At 38.7% G+C, this 21384-nt stretch overlaps 1 protein-coding gene across 16 annotated transcripts in view; it reads right to left on the reverse strand.

Annotated features, from left to right (window-relative positions):
• The window catches only part of SYNE1 (spectrin repeat containing nuclear envelope protein 1), a 466561-nt gene that overhangs the window by 378221 nt on the left and 66956 nt on the right, over window positions 1-21384 (reverse strand). For all 16 annotated transcript variants that reach the window (XM_081251412.1, XM_081251411.1, XM_081251427.1 and 13 more), the window contains exon 3: window positions 19111-19172. In XM_081251412.1, the coding sequence (XP_081107538.1) occupies window positions 19111-19172 (62 nt within the window). The remainder of the gene's footprint in view (window positions 1-19110; window positions 19173-21384) is intronic.

A 21384-nucleotide genomic window follows, 5' to 3' on the forward strand; every position in this document is an offset into this window, starting at 1 on the left:
ATGTCCATTTGTATCCTAATAATACAAATACAGTGGAATAATGAGGGGAAAAGTTAATAAATATGTGATGTATTCTGTGAAAAAATACAAATTAAATTTTTCTTGTATTGTGTTAACCTGAAAATATATTTTAAAAATTAAACAAAGCAGAGAATTTTCATGAAATAATAAAAGAGTCCAAGAAATTGGACACCAAAAAAACCCCCCAAAACTGATAAATTGCATCCATCCATCCATCATTCTGACTTTAAACGTACACAGGTCTCTACCACTTTGCAGAACATTCTCTCTCGACCCCGTTCTGCCCCTCATGTGTGTCCTCTGGCATCCCTACTTGTGCTCCACATGCTCCATGCCCCTCTAGACACTCCTAGAAGTGGCCTCTAGGTCAGCTCTGACCGCTGAACAAGCCAGTAGCCCATCAGTCCCTCTGCACTGGACATTGTTGCTACCAACTTCTCCTTGAGCTGTTCCTCCCCAAACTTCTTCAATCAGCCTGCCTGGTTCACAGGTTTCTTCTTCTTCTCTCTCTGTCCTTTCTTCCTAACTGTAGCCATTCACCAAACTCAATCCTGACTCCTCCATTCTTTACAAAATTTTGTCTGGATATATGCGACTCTTTTTTTTTTTTTTGCAGTATGTGGGCCTCTCACTGCCGTGGCCTCTCCTGTCGTGGAGCACAGGCTCCGGACGCGCAGGCTCAGCGGCCATGGCTCACGGGCCCAGCAGCTCCGCGGCATGTGGGATCTTCCCAGACCAGGGCACGAACCCATGTCCCCTGCATCGGCAAGCAGACTCTCAACCACTGCGCCACCAGGGAAGCCCTAGATGTGACTCTTGAATCCTTCCTTGCAAGTAGTGTTCTTTCCTAAACATTGTTGAGCACATGGCGGGCACTCAACATACATTGCTGACTGACTGAATGAATGAATGAAGTTTTGTAAAATAAAAATAAAAAAATTACCTTTGCAGTCCCTATGCTCATATTAATGGTTCTTAAAATGTAGTACATATATATGATGGGTAAAGAAAAATGTTCTCCAGGTTCTAGGCAATCACAGACTACAGCACAACACATAGAAGCATCTTGCTTCTGAATGTCTTGTTCACAGTAGGAACTCATTAAAAACTTGTTGAAGGAATGAGTTCCTAGTTTGTGTATGGGAAAAAAAGAATAGGTAGTTTTTATTCCAAGAACAGAGATGCCTAGAATAGTCTCACTTTCCTCTTTTCCCATTTAGCAAATTCCTGGTCAGTTTTTATGACTGAGCTCTTATGTAATCTTTTCAAGTTTTCCAACTAGAATTAAATTACTTATTTTGTCTTAAGTGCATTTGTTCCGATTATAATGACCGCATTGCATTATAGTTATTTATAAAGTTGTATGCCCAGGAATTCAGATCATGGGACTTCTGGAGGACAAGGAAGTTGAATATATCTTTAAATACATAATACTAGGCACAGTGCTTAGCACTAGTTGGTAGTAAACACATAGATATCTCAACAGAGATATGTGATGCTTATTTGCAAATACCTTTTGGAATCTTGGAGAGATGTACACAAATAAGGACATGAGGCAAAAATTTCTCTTTTTATAGGAAACATGAATTGCTTCTGAAAAATTTTTCGCCAGTATCTTCCTACACAAAGTAAAGAGATGTAGTCTGATGGCTATTAGCAGACTAAATAGAGATTGGAGAAAATATTTTTCTTTAAAATAAAAATTTTTATGTAATTAATAATATGCAGCTATTGTATTTTCAACACTCTGAATTATAGAACCTAGCATGTAATAAATTCTTGACTTACTACCTCAACCAGTAAAAGAGGAAGAAAATAAACCTCTGGCCACCTTTCCTGCAAAGAGCTAGCTAAAGTGAATACTAGGGCTTCCCTGGTGGCACAGTTGTTAAGAATCTTCCTGTCAATGCAGGGTACATGGGTTTGAGCCCTGGTCCAGGAAGATCCCACATGCCACAGAGCAACTAAGTCCATGCACCACAACTACTGAGCCTGCACTCTAGAGCCCGCGTGCCACAACTACTGAAGCCTGTGCGCCCAGAGCCCGTGCTCCACAACAAGAGAAGCCACTGCAATGAGAGGCCTGCACATGGCAACAAAGAGTCGCCCCTGCTCGCCGCAACTAGAGAAAGCCCGCAGGCAGCAACAAAGACCCAGTGCAGACAAAAATAAATAAAAATTAATTAATTAATTAAAAGTGAATACTGGAGAATGATCTTTATTTTTCTACAAGTTATACCCAATTGTACATAATGTAAATATTGTGTAAACCATTTTATTTATCAAAACACTTTATTTATCAAAAATGACACCAGAATAAGAAAAGTCCTAGTAATTATTGGACAAGTTTTGCTTTCCCATTTTGTATAAAGTACTGTTTACATATAGCAAATGATCAACTAGAAGGGGCCTTTACTATTGTGACAGCATCGCATTTATTTTTTGAAACAATGTTTTAATAGAAAACCTGTCATCTAAAATGCCTCTTTTGTCATATATATACATATTCACAACATAATCTGTTTACTTGGCAGGATTCAGGTCATGGTGCTGGAGGCCAAAAGAAAGAGTTAGAAATGAGGGTAATTCACTGGAGCCTGAGTTAATGGAAAATAAAGATAATGTGGTTTGTTCCGATGGCTTGAGAATTTGAAGTTTCAAGCACTAGACAGAAATCTATTGGGCACTTTTTAAGACCTCAGCTATCTATTTTTTATTAAGATAAAATTATGATACGTTCTTTCTTTTGCACAGTATTTGGAAGAATTAAATTCTTGGCCCTGTGAATCACATTTAGATATTCTACAGATACGCATGCCAAATCTGAGATGCTCAAAGAGTGGAATGTCCTGACTGAGTGAGGGGAGAGGAAGATGGAGAAAAGAAGAGAGAAAGAGGTACTTGGCTTCTGTGGCTACTCCCTTCTAGAAACCCTCCTCAAACTAGGTTTAAGCTCTAAATTCTGGCTGTCAGAGTATTGCCTGGTCTAAAGTCTCTAGAAACTCAGGGAAAATGTACATGCCTGGCAATGCCCTTGGTAGTTAACTTAAGAGTGGAACAGATCTCATAGAGTTTTTTTTTTTTCTGTTTTTTTCTCCTCTCCCTTTATTTTTGCAGCCGTTTTAATGCCATGTAATGAGATTCATTCCCTTTCTCTTAGGACTTAAATGGGATCAAATGTTTCTCCTTGAACTTTATGAAATCTAAGAAAGCACAGATATCTTTGGCATAATTTTTACTGACCATTTCCTGCATTTGGGAAAAATAATCCATTTTTTAACATTGTGTGTGTGTGAATAACTTGTGTCACTTTACTAGTTCATAAGTACCAATACATGTTTAATCCTTATCCACCATTTACTTTCATATTTTCATTCATATAAGGATGACCATGTTTGCTATATGACATGCTGATTTTATGTCCCTACAAACAAGTGCAACACTCAGGAGAAAAGGATTATGAGGATACTTTTCATGAAAAAAGGCATAACTATTTGGCATGAAATGAAAATTTAAGGAATTCTCACATTTTAAAACTATATAGAAATGATAATAGCCATTCTGACAGGTGTGAGGTGATATCTCATTGTGGTTTTGATCTGCATTTCCCCCATGATCATCAATGTCGAGCATCTTTTCATGTACCTGTTGGCTACCTGTATGCCTTTCTTGGGAAAATATCTATTCAGATCCTCTGCTCATTCTTCAATAGCATTTTGTTTGTTTTTTTTGATATTGAGTTGCATGAGTTCTTTGTATAATATGGGCATTAACCCACTATCAGATTTGCAAATATCTTCTCCCATTCAGTAGGCAGCCTTTTCATTTTGTTGTTAGTTTCCTTCGCTGTACAAAAGCTTTTTAGTTTGATGTAGTCCTATTTGTTTACTTTTGTTTTTGTTTCCCTTGCTTGAGGAGACATATCCAAAAAACAACAACAAAAATTACTAAGATTGATGTCAAAGAGCGTATTGCCTATGTTTTCTTCCAGAAGTTTTATGGTTTCAAGTCTTACATTTAAGTCTTTAATCCATTTTGGATTTATTTCTGTGAATGATATGAGAAAGAAGCCCAGTTTGATTTTTTTTTGCATGTAGTTGTCCAGTTTTCTCAACACCATTTACTGAAGTGGCTGTCTTTTCCACATTGTATATCCTCACCTCCTTTATCATAGATTAATTGCCCATATACATGTGGGTTCATTTATGGGCTCTCTATTCTCTTCAATTAATCTATATGTCTGTTTTTGTGCCAGTACCATACTGTTTTGATTACTGTAGTTTCATAGTATAGTTTGAAATCAGGGAGTATGATGCCTTCAGCTTTGTTATTCTTTCTCAGGACTGTTTGGGCTATTTGGGGTCTTTTGTGTTCCCATACAGATTTTAGAATTGTTATATTTTGTGCCCAGCAACAGATAAATGGATAAAGAAGATGTGGTATACAATGGAATATTACTCAGCCATAAAAAGAGTGAAATCTTGCCATTTAGGACAACATGATGGGTGGACCTAGAGGGTATTATGATGAGTGAAATAAGTCAGACAGAGAAAGACAGATACAGTATGATTTAACTTATAAGTGGAATCTAAAAAAACAAAACAAATGAACACACATAACAAAACAGAAACAGACTCCTAGATATAGAGGAAAAACAGGTAGTTGCCAGAGGCAAGGGGGTTGTTGGCAGGAGAAAAATAGGTGAGGGTGATTAAGAGCTACCAACTTCCAGTTACAAAATAAATGAGTCATAGTTATGAAATGTACAGTGTGAGGAATATAGTCAGTAACTGTGTAATGTCTTTTATGGTGACAGTAACTAGACTTATTGTTGTGATCATTTTGAAATGTATAGAAATATGGAATCACTATGTTGTATATCAGGAACTAACAATGCTGTAGGTCAATGACACTTCAAAAACAAATGAACAAACTCATAGAAAAAGAGATCAGATTTTTTTGTTTTCTCAAGGGGACTTGGCCCTGGAGGAGCCTGGGAGCAGCAGCAGTTGTTGCTCCTCGTGAGGGTGCAGGCAGCCCACAGCTGTGGCGGGTCTCCAGAATCTGAGGTCAAGGACAACTAAAGGCAGGGCTGTGGATGGGCCAGCAGGGCCATCAGGCAGGGGAAGAGGTTGCGGCAGTTCAGCAGAAGGCAGGGTCCTACTCTGGTCCAGCTGTCTAGGAAGAGCTGCTGGCCTGGAAGAGGGAGGCAACCTGTGCAGCAGACATGGGGGGTGGGTGGATTGGATGAAGCTGGTCAAAAAGTACAAACTTCCAGTTATAAGATAAACAAGTACTAGGGATTTAATGTACAACATGATAAATACCAATAACTCTGCGGTTTATTATAAATGAAAGTTCAGAGAGTAAATCCGAAGAGTTCACACCACAAGGAAAAGATTTTTTTCTATTTGTCTAATTTTGTAGTTATAGGAGATGAGGGATGTTCACTAAACTTACTTTGGCAATTATTTCATGATGTGTGTAAGTCAAATCATCATGCTGTACACCTTAAACTTACACAGTGCTATATGTCCATTGTCTCTATAAAACTGGAAGAAAATAAACAAATAAAGTGAAAAAACTAAATAGAAATGAAAATGTTGGTGCATAAAGTAAATATGACAAAGTAGTCACTATTATAGACTACATATATGAACTCCAATATGTACTAGATGTTTGTGGCTTAGATAGTTATACATTATATATAATTTAGTAGGTGTTTTAATAGAAATGAAAGAAAGAAGCAAAGAAGGAGAATGGAAAGGGTAGCAAAGAATGAATGAGACATTGGTGAACATCTCAATGCTAAGGGATTGTACATGTCACCTCACTCAATATTCATAACCACCACATATGGGGGTATCACCCCCTCTTTAAAAGCAAGGAATCTGAATCTCAGAGAGGTTAAACCATTGGCCTAGATCACACTCCTACTAACTGACTAGGTTTGAGCCCAGGTTTATTATACTTTGAGCCACCTTGTTAGAAAGCTTAGTATAAAATTATAGGTATTAGCATCTTTTTCTGAATAACACACAAACCTATAAATGTGATTTTTATTAAACATCAATATGAAAAGTATTAACTGATCAGCTAAGGTGCCTGCCACTCTACTAGGAACAAAATATTTATTAACAAAAAGCCACTTTTATATGAACGGATATAAGAAAGACTAAAAATAATAGTAGGATATAAGAAAGACTAAAAGGTAATAATAGAAGCACATGTATATAAATATACATTGGAATAGACACGAATCATCCCAGCTCACACCATGTCCCCCTGTGGTCATGTCTGTGCTACACCCTCATCTTTTGTTAACTGAGTGACCAGAGCTGGGCCCATCACATTCTCTACTTGGATCTAGAAGATGGCTGGAACCAAGTTGTCACATGGCAATGACCTAAGGACAAGTGACATAAGGTCCTGCTGCTGAGACCCCAAGAGCCACTCTCCCTGCCTGGGTTAGTCAGTGTGTCAGGGGTCCCCAAGACATTCCTTAGCTTGATGACTCTCAAGATGGACTCAGAGGACATAAAAAAGCTGCTATACTCATGGTTACAGCTTATTACAGTGAAAGGACACATTAAAATCAGCAAAGGGAGAAGGCACACAGAACAAAGTCCAGGAGGAACCAAATGAGAGCTTCCAGTGCTGAGTAACTGGTTCCCCTCTAGTGGATGTGCACAGGGACACGCTGACTTTCCCCAGCAATGGTGTAAAATGTTGCCAATGAGGAGAGCATACCTGAACCTTGATGCCGGGTTTTTATCTGGAGTCTGTCATGTAGGCATGTAGCACCTGCCTAACTGACCTCAGCTACTCAGTCTTGTCTTCCCCTGTCCCTATCCCCAGCAAAAACAGGTGTTCACTGTACAACTCATTAAAATCAATTGATTTTATCAAGTAGTATAGCATGGCCCCAGGCCTCGGGCATACAAAACACCCCTATCAGGCAGAATATTCCATGTGCCCAGAAGTTATCTCCCAGGAGCCAGTCAAGGACCATTCTTAAAGGCAAGTCTTTATTTGGAATGTGCAGGGTTTGAGCAACCCAGGCCTGCTGAGTTAACACTTTCCCGCCCAGTCAGCATTTCCTTCCATGCCCTGAGGCGCTCTGTACCTTTTTACTAGATCTCACTTCTTAGTTAAATCATTTAAAACCAATTTCATTCACTTGCAACAAAATAAAGCACAACTGACATGTGTGCCTCTTTTGTTATTACTTTGTAAACACTGTCCTGAACTTAACAATGTACATTTATTTCAGTGCTCTCCCACTCCATGATGAGATTCATGCAAGCCACCAAAAATAAATGCAGGGTTTTTTTTTAACATCTTTATTGGAGTATAATTGCTTTACAATGTTGTGTTAGTTTCTGCTTTATAACAAAGTGAATCAGCTATACATATACATATATCCCCATATCTCCTCCCTTCTTGCTTCTCCTTCCCACCCTCCCTATCCCACCCCTCTAGGTGGACACAAAACACCAAGCTGATCTCCCTGTGCTATGCACCTGCTTCCCACTAGCTATCTATTTTACATTTGGTGGTGTATATATGTCCATGTCACTCTCTCACTCCATCCCAGGTTACCTTTCCCCCTCCCCATGTCCTCAAGTCCATTCTCTACATCTGCGTCTTTATTCCTGTCCTAATAAATGCATTCTTTATTGATGCCAGTGTGCATTTTCAGGGGAACCTGACTGTATTTAATATGAGAAGATGTTTTATAAACTTTTGATCAATTGATAGTGGTAAATGAAGAAGGTAGGAACAGTTGAGTATTATTGATAAACAAACATGAAAGAAAGAAAGAAAGAAAGAAAGAAAGAAAGAAAGAAAGAAAGAAAGAAAGAAAGAAATAGAAAGAAAGAAAGAAAGTCATTTTGCATGGACAAGTGTATGCCTATATATCCAAAATTATAAAATGTTAATGCACTAAAATTATTTTTAGCATTTTTAACTTTGCATTAATAGGGCAAACACATGCACATCAATTAAGAAGAAAGAAGCTTTGGGTGTTTGAACAAAATCAGTGATGTGGAAAAGTACAAAGCTACCTTGAAACATTACCAGCATATCATGGCTCCATCAGCAGGTATCTACACATATGCAAGAATCTTAGAGCCCCTTAGTGGTAAATATCAAACGGCTATCAAGGAGCTCTGCAGCATGAAGGGTTTAGTCTTCAGCAAAGGAAAGGGCTGAATCACCCATCTCATTCCAGGACCAACCCAGGTCCTCACTTACCATCATCACTTTTAGTTTCACAACTATTGGGCAGTCTTTCACTAAGGGCTTTTCCCTCTTGGGGAAAGAGCTCTTAAAACATTGTATAATACAAAAATTATAGCATTTTACTTTAAATTACTAAATACATATCCTCGGGTTTAAAATTTGTGATTGCTGGATACCTAGTGATACCAGTAAAACTGAACTGGAAAAGACCTAAAGAAAGAACCCAGGGCACAGATAATGCTTTACTTTATTTGAGACATACACATGGTCAAGCACAGTCAGTCTTGCTGAAAATGATCCAATATCATGGCCTGACATATTCCCCAGATGGCCTCCTGTGCAATATATAAAGAGGTCTCAACGTGGAGGCTGGACCTCAAGGTGTGTTCCGGGCACCTTGAAACCTGTGTGCACACAATGGCCCCTCATTTCTCAAGCCAGACCAACCACTCCCGCCTCCGGTTTCCAGGTTTCAGGTGGGAGCTTTTTCACAGGCTGAGAGACAGGGTATGGGGGAACATCCCATCCCAGGACCAGCCTAGAGTGTTCGCATGCTCTTCCAGTTATCTGATGGGCAGGAACAGCAAGCTAAACAACAGGAACTGAGAGGAGAGTGGGAAGGGAAGAGAGGTTGACCAGCAGATGCAGAGCAAGCTACTCCCCAATGGTTGGCAAGGAGCCTGCCACACTAAACTGTCTAAAAATGCCAAAGCAGCTGGACTAGGTTTGTAAAATCATCATCATAACCGCTGACAGGAGCCAGATAAAGTTAATTCAACTTCTGGGCTTCCCTGGTGGTGCAATGGTTGGGAGTCTGCCTGCCAATGCAGGGGACATGGGTTCGAGCCCTGGTCTGGGAGGATCCCACATGCCGCGGAGCAACTGGGCCCGTGAGGAACAACTACTGAGCCTGCGCGTCTGAAGCCTGTGCTCCGCAACAAGAGAGGCTGTGATAGTGAGAGGCCCGCGCACCGTGATGAAGAGTGGCCCCCGCTTGCCACAACTAGAGAAAGCCCTCATACGGAAGACCCAACACAGCAAAAATAAATAAATAAATAAACTAGCTCCTTGTATGGTCCAGCCCTGCCTCAAAAAAAAAAAGAAAAAAAAAAAGAAAAAAATTAATTCAACTTCTAAAAGGTTCTGTCATCTTATCCAGAAAATCTAATTAGATATTACCAGTATTTCCAGAAACAAGGTGAAGTAGTTTTTTTGTTAACTGTTATGTATGATATGTTTCCCCTTCACTCCCTTTAAAAAAGCATTGTTCTGATTATTTTCCACCTCTGCTTGGCAAAAGTGAGAAGATAGTTCCCATTCTTTTCTGTTTCCTATGACAGATTGCATAACCATTTCCATTTCCTTAATTATTTAATTCAATTTGGAATAAATATCACAAAGGCAATAACTGTCCTCCAGCCCAACTTTAAATCTGCTTGGAAAACTGCTCTTAACAACTTTCACATGTAATGATTTTTTTTTTCACTATATAGTTTAAAAGAAGCACACTCCTCAAGTTATTTGTTTTATTCAGGACAAAGCTGGGGTTATCCTTTACTCCTATGTTTTGCTGATACTCCATAGCTGATCTGTCAACAAATCGTGGTGGCTTTATTGTCAAAACTCACCTAGAATCCAGCCATTTTTCACCACCTCCACTGCTATGACCTTGGTCCAAGCCGGCCATCTCTCACCTGGATGACTCAACAATCTCCTATTTTATCTTCCTCCTTTGGCACATGTCCCTCTTCAGTCTATTCTCAACAGAACAGCTTATTTTCCTTCTCCTCTGTCCATCTCCCCCATTGAGATATAAACACCATAATGCAGGGGTTACTTTTCCTGTTCTGTTCACTGCTACATTCTAGAATCTTGCCAAGCATACAAACATTTAAAAATATTTATTGAATGGATGTACGACTAGACAAAATACATTTCTAAAAGAAGGAACTTTAACAAATGTTGTCAAAAATTTTATTAAACCGCATGGACACTGCTATAGCTACATCTTTGTTATTAATAAATTAATACATCCTATTAATAAACTAAATGCCATTCATTTTGAAATGATGATTTTCTTTGTAATCTTTTAGTTGCATATTTGGAAATAACTAATTTATCATTATGCTTGAGATTATCAAACTAGTTTTAGAAAATCAATTAAAGAATGGTTTCTGGGGTGTATTATTACATTTACTTTTTCCTCTTCGCCTCCTCATCTCCTCATCTTAGTTCATGAACAGTCCCACCAAAGTGTGTACAAGGAAACAGATGGGCTCAAATTTCAATTTCGAAAGCGTTTCCATGTTATCTTTTAGCACCATTGGTGGAAAGACAACTGAAGAAGAATAAAAGCAGCCACCCAAGTGATATTTTATGACTGTGAAGATGTCAAAGTCATTATTAGTTTGAATTATTTAAAAACAAACATGGAGGGCTTCCCTGGTGGCGCAGTGGTTGAGAGTCCATCTGCCGATGCAGGAGACGCATGTTCGTGCCCCGGTCCAGGAGGATCCCACATGCCACGGAGCGGCTGGGCCCGTGAGCCATGGCCGCTGAGCCTGCGTGTCCGGAGCCTGTGCTCCGCAACGGGAGAGGCCACAACAGTGAGAGGCCCGCGCACCGCAAAACAGAACAAAAAAACAAACAAACATGGAAAATCAAAAGTATTCCTTTTAAAGGAGTATATGAATCTGACTTGGTCTTAAAACAAAACGTGCTCTTAATAGAGCACATTTGCATTGAATCATGTGCTCTTCCCCAAGATACATGGAAGTTTTAATCCCGGTACCTCAGGATGTGAACTTATTTGGAAACAGGGTCTCTAGAGAAGTAGTCAAGTTTAAATGAGGTCACGGTGGGGGAGGGACGGAGAGGGGGTCCTAATCCAATATGACCAGTGTCCTTACATGAAGGGGAAATTTGGACACAGTCCTAGACAGGCGCAGAGGCAGGGATTGGACTAATGCAGCTACAAACCAAGGAACCTCAGGTACTCCAGGCCTCCAACTGAGGCTAGGAAGAGGCAAAGAAGGATTCTGCCCAGAATCTCAGAGGGAAGCATGGCTGCCTAGTCTCAAGGACTGTGAGATAATAAATTTCTCATTTTATGGCACCCAGTATATCGTACTTTGTAATGGCAGCCTTAGCAAACTAATACAGAATATAAATAATTTTAAACGGTGCTTTTTTGTTCAGTTCATCTAAAAAGTGAGGAGATGCTTATATTATGCCCGAGGTCATCCAAAAGTCGGTATTTAAAATGTTCAGTGCCTATACTTAATGGCCCCTTAGATCTAAGGCTGGCAGATGGAGAAAGGGCTGTTTATTGCAAATTGAAAGAGAAGCTCCATTTATAGAAACACTAAACGATGGCTATCTCTGACATATTTTTTTCCCAAAGGACTTAATGCCAAATCATATATTTATTTCAAAGTCAAATATCATAAAGACTTAATCAAAGGTATTTAAATATAACACTCCATTCCATTTGACAAATTTAGAGAAAATGTGAAACTACAATTATTTGATAACAGAGTATAACCGATGTTTAATGTTAAGATTACTTATATTATCTTTTTTCTAATTAAAAATAAAATTTTAGGGGAAAGATTTTTGGAAAACACGTCTTTAATCTGTCCCCTTTGGGGGTCAAGGTGACACTGTACAATAGCCTATGGATCTTGCATAAAATTTAGGAATTTGCTAAGATAAATACATTTTTAAATATGAAAGATCTAATGTAGTTTTAACTGCCAATTTAAGAAAAATATTCTTCCTAACATAAATTCTTCTGCTTAGAAATGCAGACTATTCTGATAGACCTAAAAAACCTGCAGTCATTAGGTGGGAATCCCCTCAAATTCAAGTCCACCCAACTCTGTCTTCCTCTCCCCCCCCATTCCAAACTTAGGCACATCCACACCCATCCTTTCTATTCCCCCTCTGGCCTCAGAGATTGGGAGCTGTCTCTCCTCTGGTAAAAACCTCCACCGGTCCTCTTGATTTTCTCCCCACCCTGCCTCTTTAGGAGGAGTCTTGTATCTTAAAATAAGCTTGTTTTCCTTCATTTTCACCCTATCCCTCTCTACCAGCTCTTAATCATTCCCTTCCATAGACACACACTTAAGACCACTCTTCATTGAAACAGCTCTTACCAGATCCCATGTTCTGCTTTAGCTAATACTCTATCTCCTTAACATGTAATATACACTCAGGTCCTAACATCCTCACCTCTCATTTACTTACCAGTTTTCTAGAGTCGGGTTTCTGCCACGACTTGGCCACTCCCAGTGATGCCTAATGACTTCTAATTGCCAAATGAAATGTGTTCATCTCTACTAAGTCATTTCCCTCTGTGTAACTGAATCTATTAGCTTTCCCTCAAGTCTCTTGTATTCTCTGTCTCCGTGAATGATCCTAATCATTTGTTCAAGGCAGAAATCTAGAAGTCATTCTTGATTCCTTCTCCTCCAGCTTCCAACTGATGACTCAGTTGTATCGGGTCCACACCTACCCATTTTTCAATCTATCCACTTTTCTCCATTCCTCCACCACTACTTTAGTCCAAAGGATCCTCACCTCTTATCTGAGTTATTGCAAATTCACTCCACCTCCAATTTTACTGGTTCCTGCTCTAATTTATGTGAGAGGGGTGTGTGGGGAAAATGAGAGGTGGGGGAGGGAGAGAGAGATGAGAGAGAGAGAGAGGTTGAGAGAGGGGTTTAGCCCAGAGTGATCATTTCATTTTCCTGAGATTCTTTAACGTCTCCGGTGCCCATAACACAACATCCAAACCCTTTTAATGGCTGACCTTTGATCGATTCTCAGTTTCGTCTGTTGCCAACCCGTTCCGGGAACCCACATTTTCAGGTATTCTGAGCTTCATTTCCTTTACTGTGCCAGGCTCTTTCTTACCTCTTAACTTTTGAAAACATTAGTTCCTTCACCTACCCAATCCCAAGACATTTCTCTGGCTCCAGCTTAAATGTTTCTTCCTCTGAAAACCTATTCTGATGCCCTCCTTCAGGTTACTTGTATGGTTGGCTGCGCTTGCCCTGTGATCCCTGACACCCTGTACTTCTCTGCTCGTGGAATTTACCATACACACATCTCTGTAATGCTGTCTCTTCTTCTGGCCTGTCAGTTTCATAATGTCACGGACTATATCTGTTTTTGTTCACCACTGTATCCAAAACCCCTAGCACATAATAGGTGCTTGAAAAGTATTTGCTACATGAATAGATAAATAAACGAAAGAAGCATGGTGTATATAACACAATGGTTAGTGTCCAAACTTTGGAGTCCTGGGATTGAAATCTGGTTTTCCACGTACTTGTTATATGATCTTGAGCTTATTAATTAACTCTAAGCTTCAGTTTCATAATCTATAAAATGGTGAAAATACTACTTATATTTGATTGTTGTGTTATTTAAATAAAATAAAAGATAAAGTTGCTAAGGCACAGTAATGGGCACATGATGAGTTCAGTAAACAGCAGCCCTGCAATTTAAAATCCTAGTTAGCAATGAGTGATGACAGCCAGCACTGAACCAGGACCTAACTTTGAAAAACTCTTACTTGGATCAATATTGGGCTAATTAAAAAACAAATACTCCACCTTCTTTCACTGACAAAGCAAACAGAATAGAAAGAGGCAGGTTTCTTCTTAAAAAGGAAGAAAATTATAGGGTCCACATTTCAGTATGAAGTCCTCTTCCTGAAAGGAATGATCAGATATATGAAATAAACAGAACCCACTAATTTTTGTTGATGTTATATTACATTATATTGACAATTCATGATTTGCAATGTTTTGCATAATTTCAGAAGCGTGAAGACTTCAGTTTGAAAACAAAGCAAATATTTTTTAAAACCTGATAATTATATCCACAAATTTGAGTAATCTACAGAAAATTCTCGGTTTTTTTCCTATTTTTAATACAAATTTTTGTTTTAAGAAAAGCGTATTTTTTGAAAACAGATTGCTCTCTTATTTGCACCCTATGTCTTCATACTACTGTCAAAATATTTATAAAGAATTGTTACAATAGAATAAAATGTCATCAGTAAAAGAGTTTGTTTTATTTAATTAGCAGTAAATAGTTTTCCTATTTGCAACTAAGCAAAGCAGCCTACAACAAAAATGAAAAATTCCCATTAAAAACCCTCCCCAAATTTATCTCCACAAAGCATATTTTGAACATCTCCCAATGTACCCAACATTGAATGATCTTAGAACAGAGGATCAATTTTTTTTTGCTTCTCAATTCAACATCCCAGCTCTGTAAACCTGCTGCAACTTATTATTAAAGCTATTTTTGGAAACAGTCAATTTTCAAAGAAGATTTCTGAGAAAACAGGTATAATTTTTCTTCCAGTTTTATTGAGATATAATTGACATATAAAGTTTTCTTTCTAAATAAGGTTTTTTAGTTTGCTTAAAATCTTTAAAGAAGGCATTGCAGTAGCAAGACATAATCACAGAATTTAGGATGAGATGGTTTATCACTCTAGTTTAAATCCACAAAAATTCCCATGACTTGTGCAATAGCTCCCAGAAAATTGAGATCCTGCAAAATATTTACAACTTGCATTCTAGAAGAAAGTTGAAACTCTTTTTTTCCTGCCAGCTTAGCACCTTCTCCTTTCTTGTTCTCAGAGATAAATAACTTGGCATGTTATATAGCATAAGTAATAGGTGAAGTAAGACTAGTATCTGATCACCAGCATAAAAATATTTTTGACATGGGTCACTTCCTTGCCTTTATTGGTAGATGTCAACAGAAAATTGTAGGAAACACACACACACAACCAAGGAATAAAATGCATTTTAATTATTTTGAAGGATTTGGTTATTAGATATCTGAAGCCATTCCAAAGCACAGTGCTATGTACAATAGGAACTGAAACACAAACAAACATTTGATATGAAAGAGGAGACAAGCTCATTACTTACATCATTCTTGGACCAAGGTTTGGAAGAAATTCTCATGTGCTTCAAGCCAGACCTCAGGATGAACCTGTGGCCTGTTATGGACAGAATGTTTGTGTGTCCCCCCACCCAAATCCTTATGTTGAAGCCTTAACCCCCAGTGTGATGGTATTTGGAAGTGGGGCCTTTGGGAGATAATGTTGGGTAACATTAATCGTTATTTTTTTCCCCATGTGATTGATGTTTTTCCTACTCTAACAAAATAAGTAAAGATAAAGAACCTTTGCTGTTGCTGCTTCGTTAAGCCCCTCTGCATGGTACTCAGTGCTGTGCTTAGAGCTATTAGGATTTACAAAGAACTCCAAGAATTAGCACATGTCTTGAAGACTTTACAATGTTGTTGGGAAGGTGAGATATGAAACAGTATAAAATAATCTAAGACATACTGGCGGAGGGTGGGGATAAACTGGGTGATTGGGATTGACATATACACACTATTATATATAGAATAGATCATTAATAAGCACAGGGAACTCTACTCAATACTCTGTTATAATCTATATGGGAAAAGAATCTTCAAAAAAGTGTATATATGTATATGTATAACTGGTTCACTTTGCTGTACAGCAGAAACTAACACAACATTGTAAATCAACTATATTCCAAAAAAAAAAAAAAAAAGAATGCAGTGGTAAATCCAAATGCAATGACTCAAAAGTAAAAAAAAAAAAAAAAGAAAGAAAAATTTCTTTCTCATTAAAAAAAAAAAACAAAAAAACTAGGGACTTCTCTGGTGGTCCAGTGGTTACGAATCCACCTTCCAATACAGGGGACACGGGTTCAATCCCTGGTCTGGAAACTAAGATCCCACATGCTGCGGGGCAACTAAGCTCACACGCCACAACAAAGAGCTCACATGCCACAACAAAGAGCCTGCGCGCTGCAATGAAAGATCCCGCATGCCGCAACTAAGACCCGACACAGCCAAATAAATAAATATATAAAATACTTTAAAAAAAAAGAAAGAAAAGAAAAGAAAATAGCTATCTTCTACTAGCATAGGCAGATACTCATAGACCCACAGGCCACACATACACAAAATACATGAAATCTCTAATCTCTAGCATATTTTTAAATTAAAATACTCTGAGCCCATTAAAAAAAAAAGACATGCTGAACTTTTCCACCTGTGCTGCAGGCTCTGGAGAAGTGCTGAGATTCTGATTCTACCAAACCTGAGGCAGGAGCAGCAGAGAAGGCAGGGGGATGGCGCTGGGGGAGGAGTGCAGGGGAAACTGCTAAGATTCTGGAACCTTTGCTCAGTATCTCACATGTGGTCAGAAATGACTTCATGAATGAGAGAGGTACGTGCTACACATTAAGGGTAGGACTTAGGTATTTAGACGGGAAATAGCAGGAGTGAAAAAAAAGGAACAAAAAAGAAACTAAAAAGAACTAAAAAAAAAAGAACATAAAAGGGTACACACTGGTAGAGCCCCTTCCAATACCCAGTTATCACATAAATATGTAAAGTAACTTGAAACAATGATAAAATGGTGATAAAAACAGATTAGAAAACAAATTCTTGGCATATAATCCTTCCACAAAGGCCCTTTGTATACTGTGTGCCATGGCACATATTCCAATTTTAGCTTCTTTTTAAGAATTCAGAACACAGATAAGTGTGTCCCAGGAATTCTGCTTTAAAATCTTCTGCAAAGATATTCAACCCTATTAAAAAATATAAAAATAACTATAAACTATTTTCACCAGATTGGAAAGTACTGTTAAAGAGGATTAATAGTATAAGGAAATGGGCATTCTCATAAGCTCTTGGTATATATTAAAGTTATAAATATGTATACTTGTGGACTATCCACCCACTTCTAGAAATTTATCCTAAGAAAAATAATCACACAAATGTACAGATATATATGCCCAAGGACTTTCACTGTGATATTTTATATAATATTAACCAACTAGAAACTAATTATATAACCACTGATAGACAACTGGCTAATTATGATTTATAATTTATAAAGAATTTTATTATATTTATAATGACAAAGTATTATTCAGCCATTAAAATGATTATGTGGCTCTGTATCTAGTCACATGGGAAGATGTGCAGATGTGCTGAGTGAATAAAGGCATACAGAATAAGTGAATAAGTGAATACAGAATAAGTGGTCTATAACCACTTGTGAAATTGTGTATGCCAGCGTGTAGAAAAATGGTGATCAACATGTCAGTGATGGTGATATCAGGCTTATGGAATTTAAAGTGATTTTTATTTGCATTAAACTTTCTAAGAAGTTTATTATCAAAATAATTTACAATTAGCATGTAACCTTTTATGATATGAAAAAACAATAACTCTATTTCCATTTTGGAAAAAAAAATACTGTCCTCAAATGATGACAATTCTGGAGTATAAGTAGTGGCTGGGGCCAGATGGCACCAGCCAAAGCTTGAGAAAATGAGCCCTAAGGGCATTCAGTGCCTTGTCACAGGGCAGATTCTGGGTGCAGCCACTGGGCCAGAAAATTCCCATTTTACCAAGTGGCTTTTGGAGAGATTATAGGAAAGACAATCCCATTTTATCCTGTATCTAGACACATTATTCTTTTTTTTTTAAGCTTTTTTTTTTTTTCCGGCCGCGTTGGGTCTTCGTTGCTGCGTGTGGGCTTTCTCTAGTTGCAGCAAGCGGGGGCTACTCTTCGTTGCGGTGCGCAGCCTTCTCACTGTGGTGGCTTCTCTTGTTGCGGAGCACGGGCTCTAGGCGCGTGGGCTTCAGTAGTGACAGCACGCAGGCTCAGTAGTTGTGGTACACGGGCTCTAGAGTGCAGGCTCAGTAGTTGTGGTGCACGGGCTTAGTTGCTCCACGGCATGTGGGATTTTCCCGGACCAGGGATCAAACCATGTCCCCTGCATTGGCAGGCAAATTCTCAACCACTGCGCCACGAGGGAAGCCCTAGATATTAATCTGGTCTTCTGTTTTTGCTGGATTTTGAGGTTCCCAAGGCCTGGGAAAGTGTCTTACTAGCTTTTTTCCTGTCTCCAAAGCCTATCATAGACACACAATAAGCAGTCAGTTTGTACAATGGGACTGAAATAAGTTGCCATGCTTTGTTTGCTTCTGAACTATGAAAAGAGGCTTTGGAGGAGTCCCCAGTCAAAAACTGCTCGTAGGATTATGCCTTGCACACTTTAGGCACTGCTCTCGGCAAAGATCTTCTAACTGAATGCAGACAATTGTCCTGTCATCTGCATTTATTTTTACAAATGCAATGTTTTTTGGTTCACATATTTTTTCATCAGCATTATAAGAGATTAATTTTTTTGTAATGTAGCTACATGGAAATTTGTTTTATGTTAGTATTTATGTTCAAAGTCATTACAATGTATGTATACCCAGTCACCTGATACAATCTAAGGTCAGTATGGATAATCTCAGACTGATTAGCCTTTGTAGCATCCTGCCACGATGATTACTCTTCTGTAAGAGCACCTGAGAGGGGGCCCCAGACATGATCTCCTTAGATAAAATTCTTTGCTCAGGGAAGACTACTCATTGCTTTTTATCTGCTCCAAATAGAAACAAACACAAACAAAACTCCAGCATGAATTCTCCTTCTGATATGAGACACATCAGTACAGAAGAAATAACTGAATGAAATATTTCATCAAGATTCATGGAATTGAAATGAAGTAACTGCTTTTGACTCTGGTTATCTGTTAATATTCTTTGAAAAATGTTAGCAGATGCCACAATTAAACTGATAGGTGCCAACATTACTGACTAGTTATAGTGACAATAGCCACAGCAGCATTACTTTAAACTGTGCGTTTAATGATGTATTGGCTCAAACTAAGTAAACATAGAACTCTGGGTACTTTCCTTTACCTTGGCCAGATGAGAGTTGATCCATTTTGTAAAAGTACGTTTTTGTACTATCTCTTGCTCATCTAGAAGAAAAAAAATTATCTGGTTAGATAACATGTCATGAAGTTGTATCATGAAAAAAATTCATAGTTACACAACTCTAGAAATTATTATTATATTATTTTATCTTATAATTCATTTTACCAATTATTGTCTTGAAGGAAGAGCCAGTAAAACTTCAAATATATTAGGCAAGTCAATTATTTATTTAAAAATTATCAGCAAATGCTTTAAAATTTGCAATATGTTAGCCCTATGTTTATTTTCATTCATTTATTGAAAGTTCACTGAATAGTTAAACCTTAATAAATCTGTTTTTTAAAAAGTTCACTTGAGGCCAACTAAGTGCCAAGTTTTATGCGTGGTGCAAAGGGATGCAGAGAGATCAAGAGGACACAGTCTCTACCATGATATATCTAAAGGTAAATATCTAGAAGACAACATAGGCAGTACGCTCTTTGACATCAGTCTTAGTAATACACATCAAACTAAAAAGCTTTTGCACAGTAAAGGAAACTATCAGCAAAATGAAAAGGCTGCCTACTGAATGGCAGTAGATATTTGCAAAAGATGTACCTGATAAGAGGTTAATATCCAAAATATACAAAGAACTCATGTGACTCAACATCAAAAAAAATAACAACCCAATTGAAAAATGGGCAGAGGATCTGAATAGATATTTTTCCAAAGAAGACATGCACATGGCCAATAGGTATATGAAAAGATGCTCAGCATCACTAATCTTCAGGGAAATGCAAATCAAACCACAATGAGATATCATCTCACACTTATTAGATGGCTATTATCAAAAAGACAAGTAAGGGCTTCCCTGGTGGCGCAGTGGTTGAGAGTACACCTGCCGATGCAGGGGACACGGGTTTGTGCCCCGGTCCGGGAAGATCCCACATGCCATGGAATGGCTGGGCCTGTGAGCCATGGCCGCTGAGCCTGCGCATCCGGAGCCTGTGCTCCACAATAGGAGAGGCCACAACAGTGAGAGGTCTGCGTACCGTAAAAAAAAAAAAAAAAAAAGACAAGTAACAAGCACGGGAGAAAATAACAAGGTTGTAGAGAAAAGGAAACCCTTATGCGCTATTGGAGGGAATGTAAACTGGTGCAACAACTATGGAAGACAATATAGAGATTCCTCAAAAAATTTAAAAATAGAACTACCATATGATCCAGCAACTCCACTCCAGGGTATTTAGAAAACAAAAACACTAATTAGAAAAGATATATGCATCCCTATGTTCACTGCAGAGTTATTTACAATAGCGAAGAAGATATGGAAGCAATCTAAGTGCCCATCAACAGATCAATGGATAAAGAACAAAGAACATGATGTGGCGTGTGTGTGTGTGTATATATATATACATATATGAAATGGAATATTACTCAGCCATTAAAAAAACAAGTGAAAGTTTGCCATTTGCAACAACATGGATGGACCTAGAGCGTATTATGCTAAGTGAAATCAGTCAGAAAGAAAAAGACAAATACTGTATGATTTCACTTATATGTGAAATCCAAAAAACAAACAAAAAAATGAACAAACATAAAAAAGAGAAACAGAGTCATAGATACAGAGAACAAACAGGCAGTTGCTGGGAGGGCAAAGTCAGCTCTGTGGTGCTGTGTAAGCTGCTCCAGCACGGCATCTATGCAGATGACAAGAGGCTACAGGACATCCCCGTGAAGGGGAGGAGATCTACGGCCTGGATGAGGGCACCCACACCCACTCCAAGTCAGCCAAGGACCCTGAGCGCTGGACCAACATTCCTCTGCTGGTCAAGACCCTGAAGCTGATCATCAACGAGCTGTCCAACGTCATGGAGGCCAACACTGCCCGTCAGGCCACCCCTACAGAGTGGAGCCAAGATGACTCCAGTGACATATGGGAGGACTAGGAGGAGGACGATGACGAGGAGGAGGATGGCTTAACTCTTGTCTGATATTCTTGCCACACGTAAATACGAAGAGCATTACTACAAGGACAATGAGGAAGACAACCCTGATTCCCTGAAGGACCCTCTCTAACAGATGGCTCTGCAGGCGCACCTCACACACTTCCTCTGCCAGTTCGCTCACAGCCCAGCTACATGGTGTTCTCAGGCCACCTCAACAATAATGACAGGCAGGTTCTGCAGACTACTGGCATTTGAAAAGGGCCTTCTCCTGCCTGCCACACACCATTTTGCAACAAAGTTAGCAGAAGGAAAGAAATCGTAAAGATCA

The sequence above is a fragment of the Mesoplodon bidens genome (assembly GCF_964165515.1).
Source record: "Mesoplodon bidens genome assembly, chromosome: 12".
Lineage (NCBI taxonomy): Eukaryota > Metazoa > Chordata > Mammalia > Artiodactyla > Ziphiidae > Mesoplodon > Mesoplodon bidens.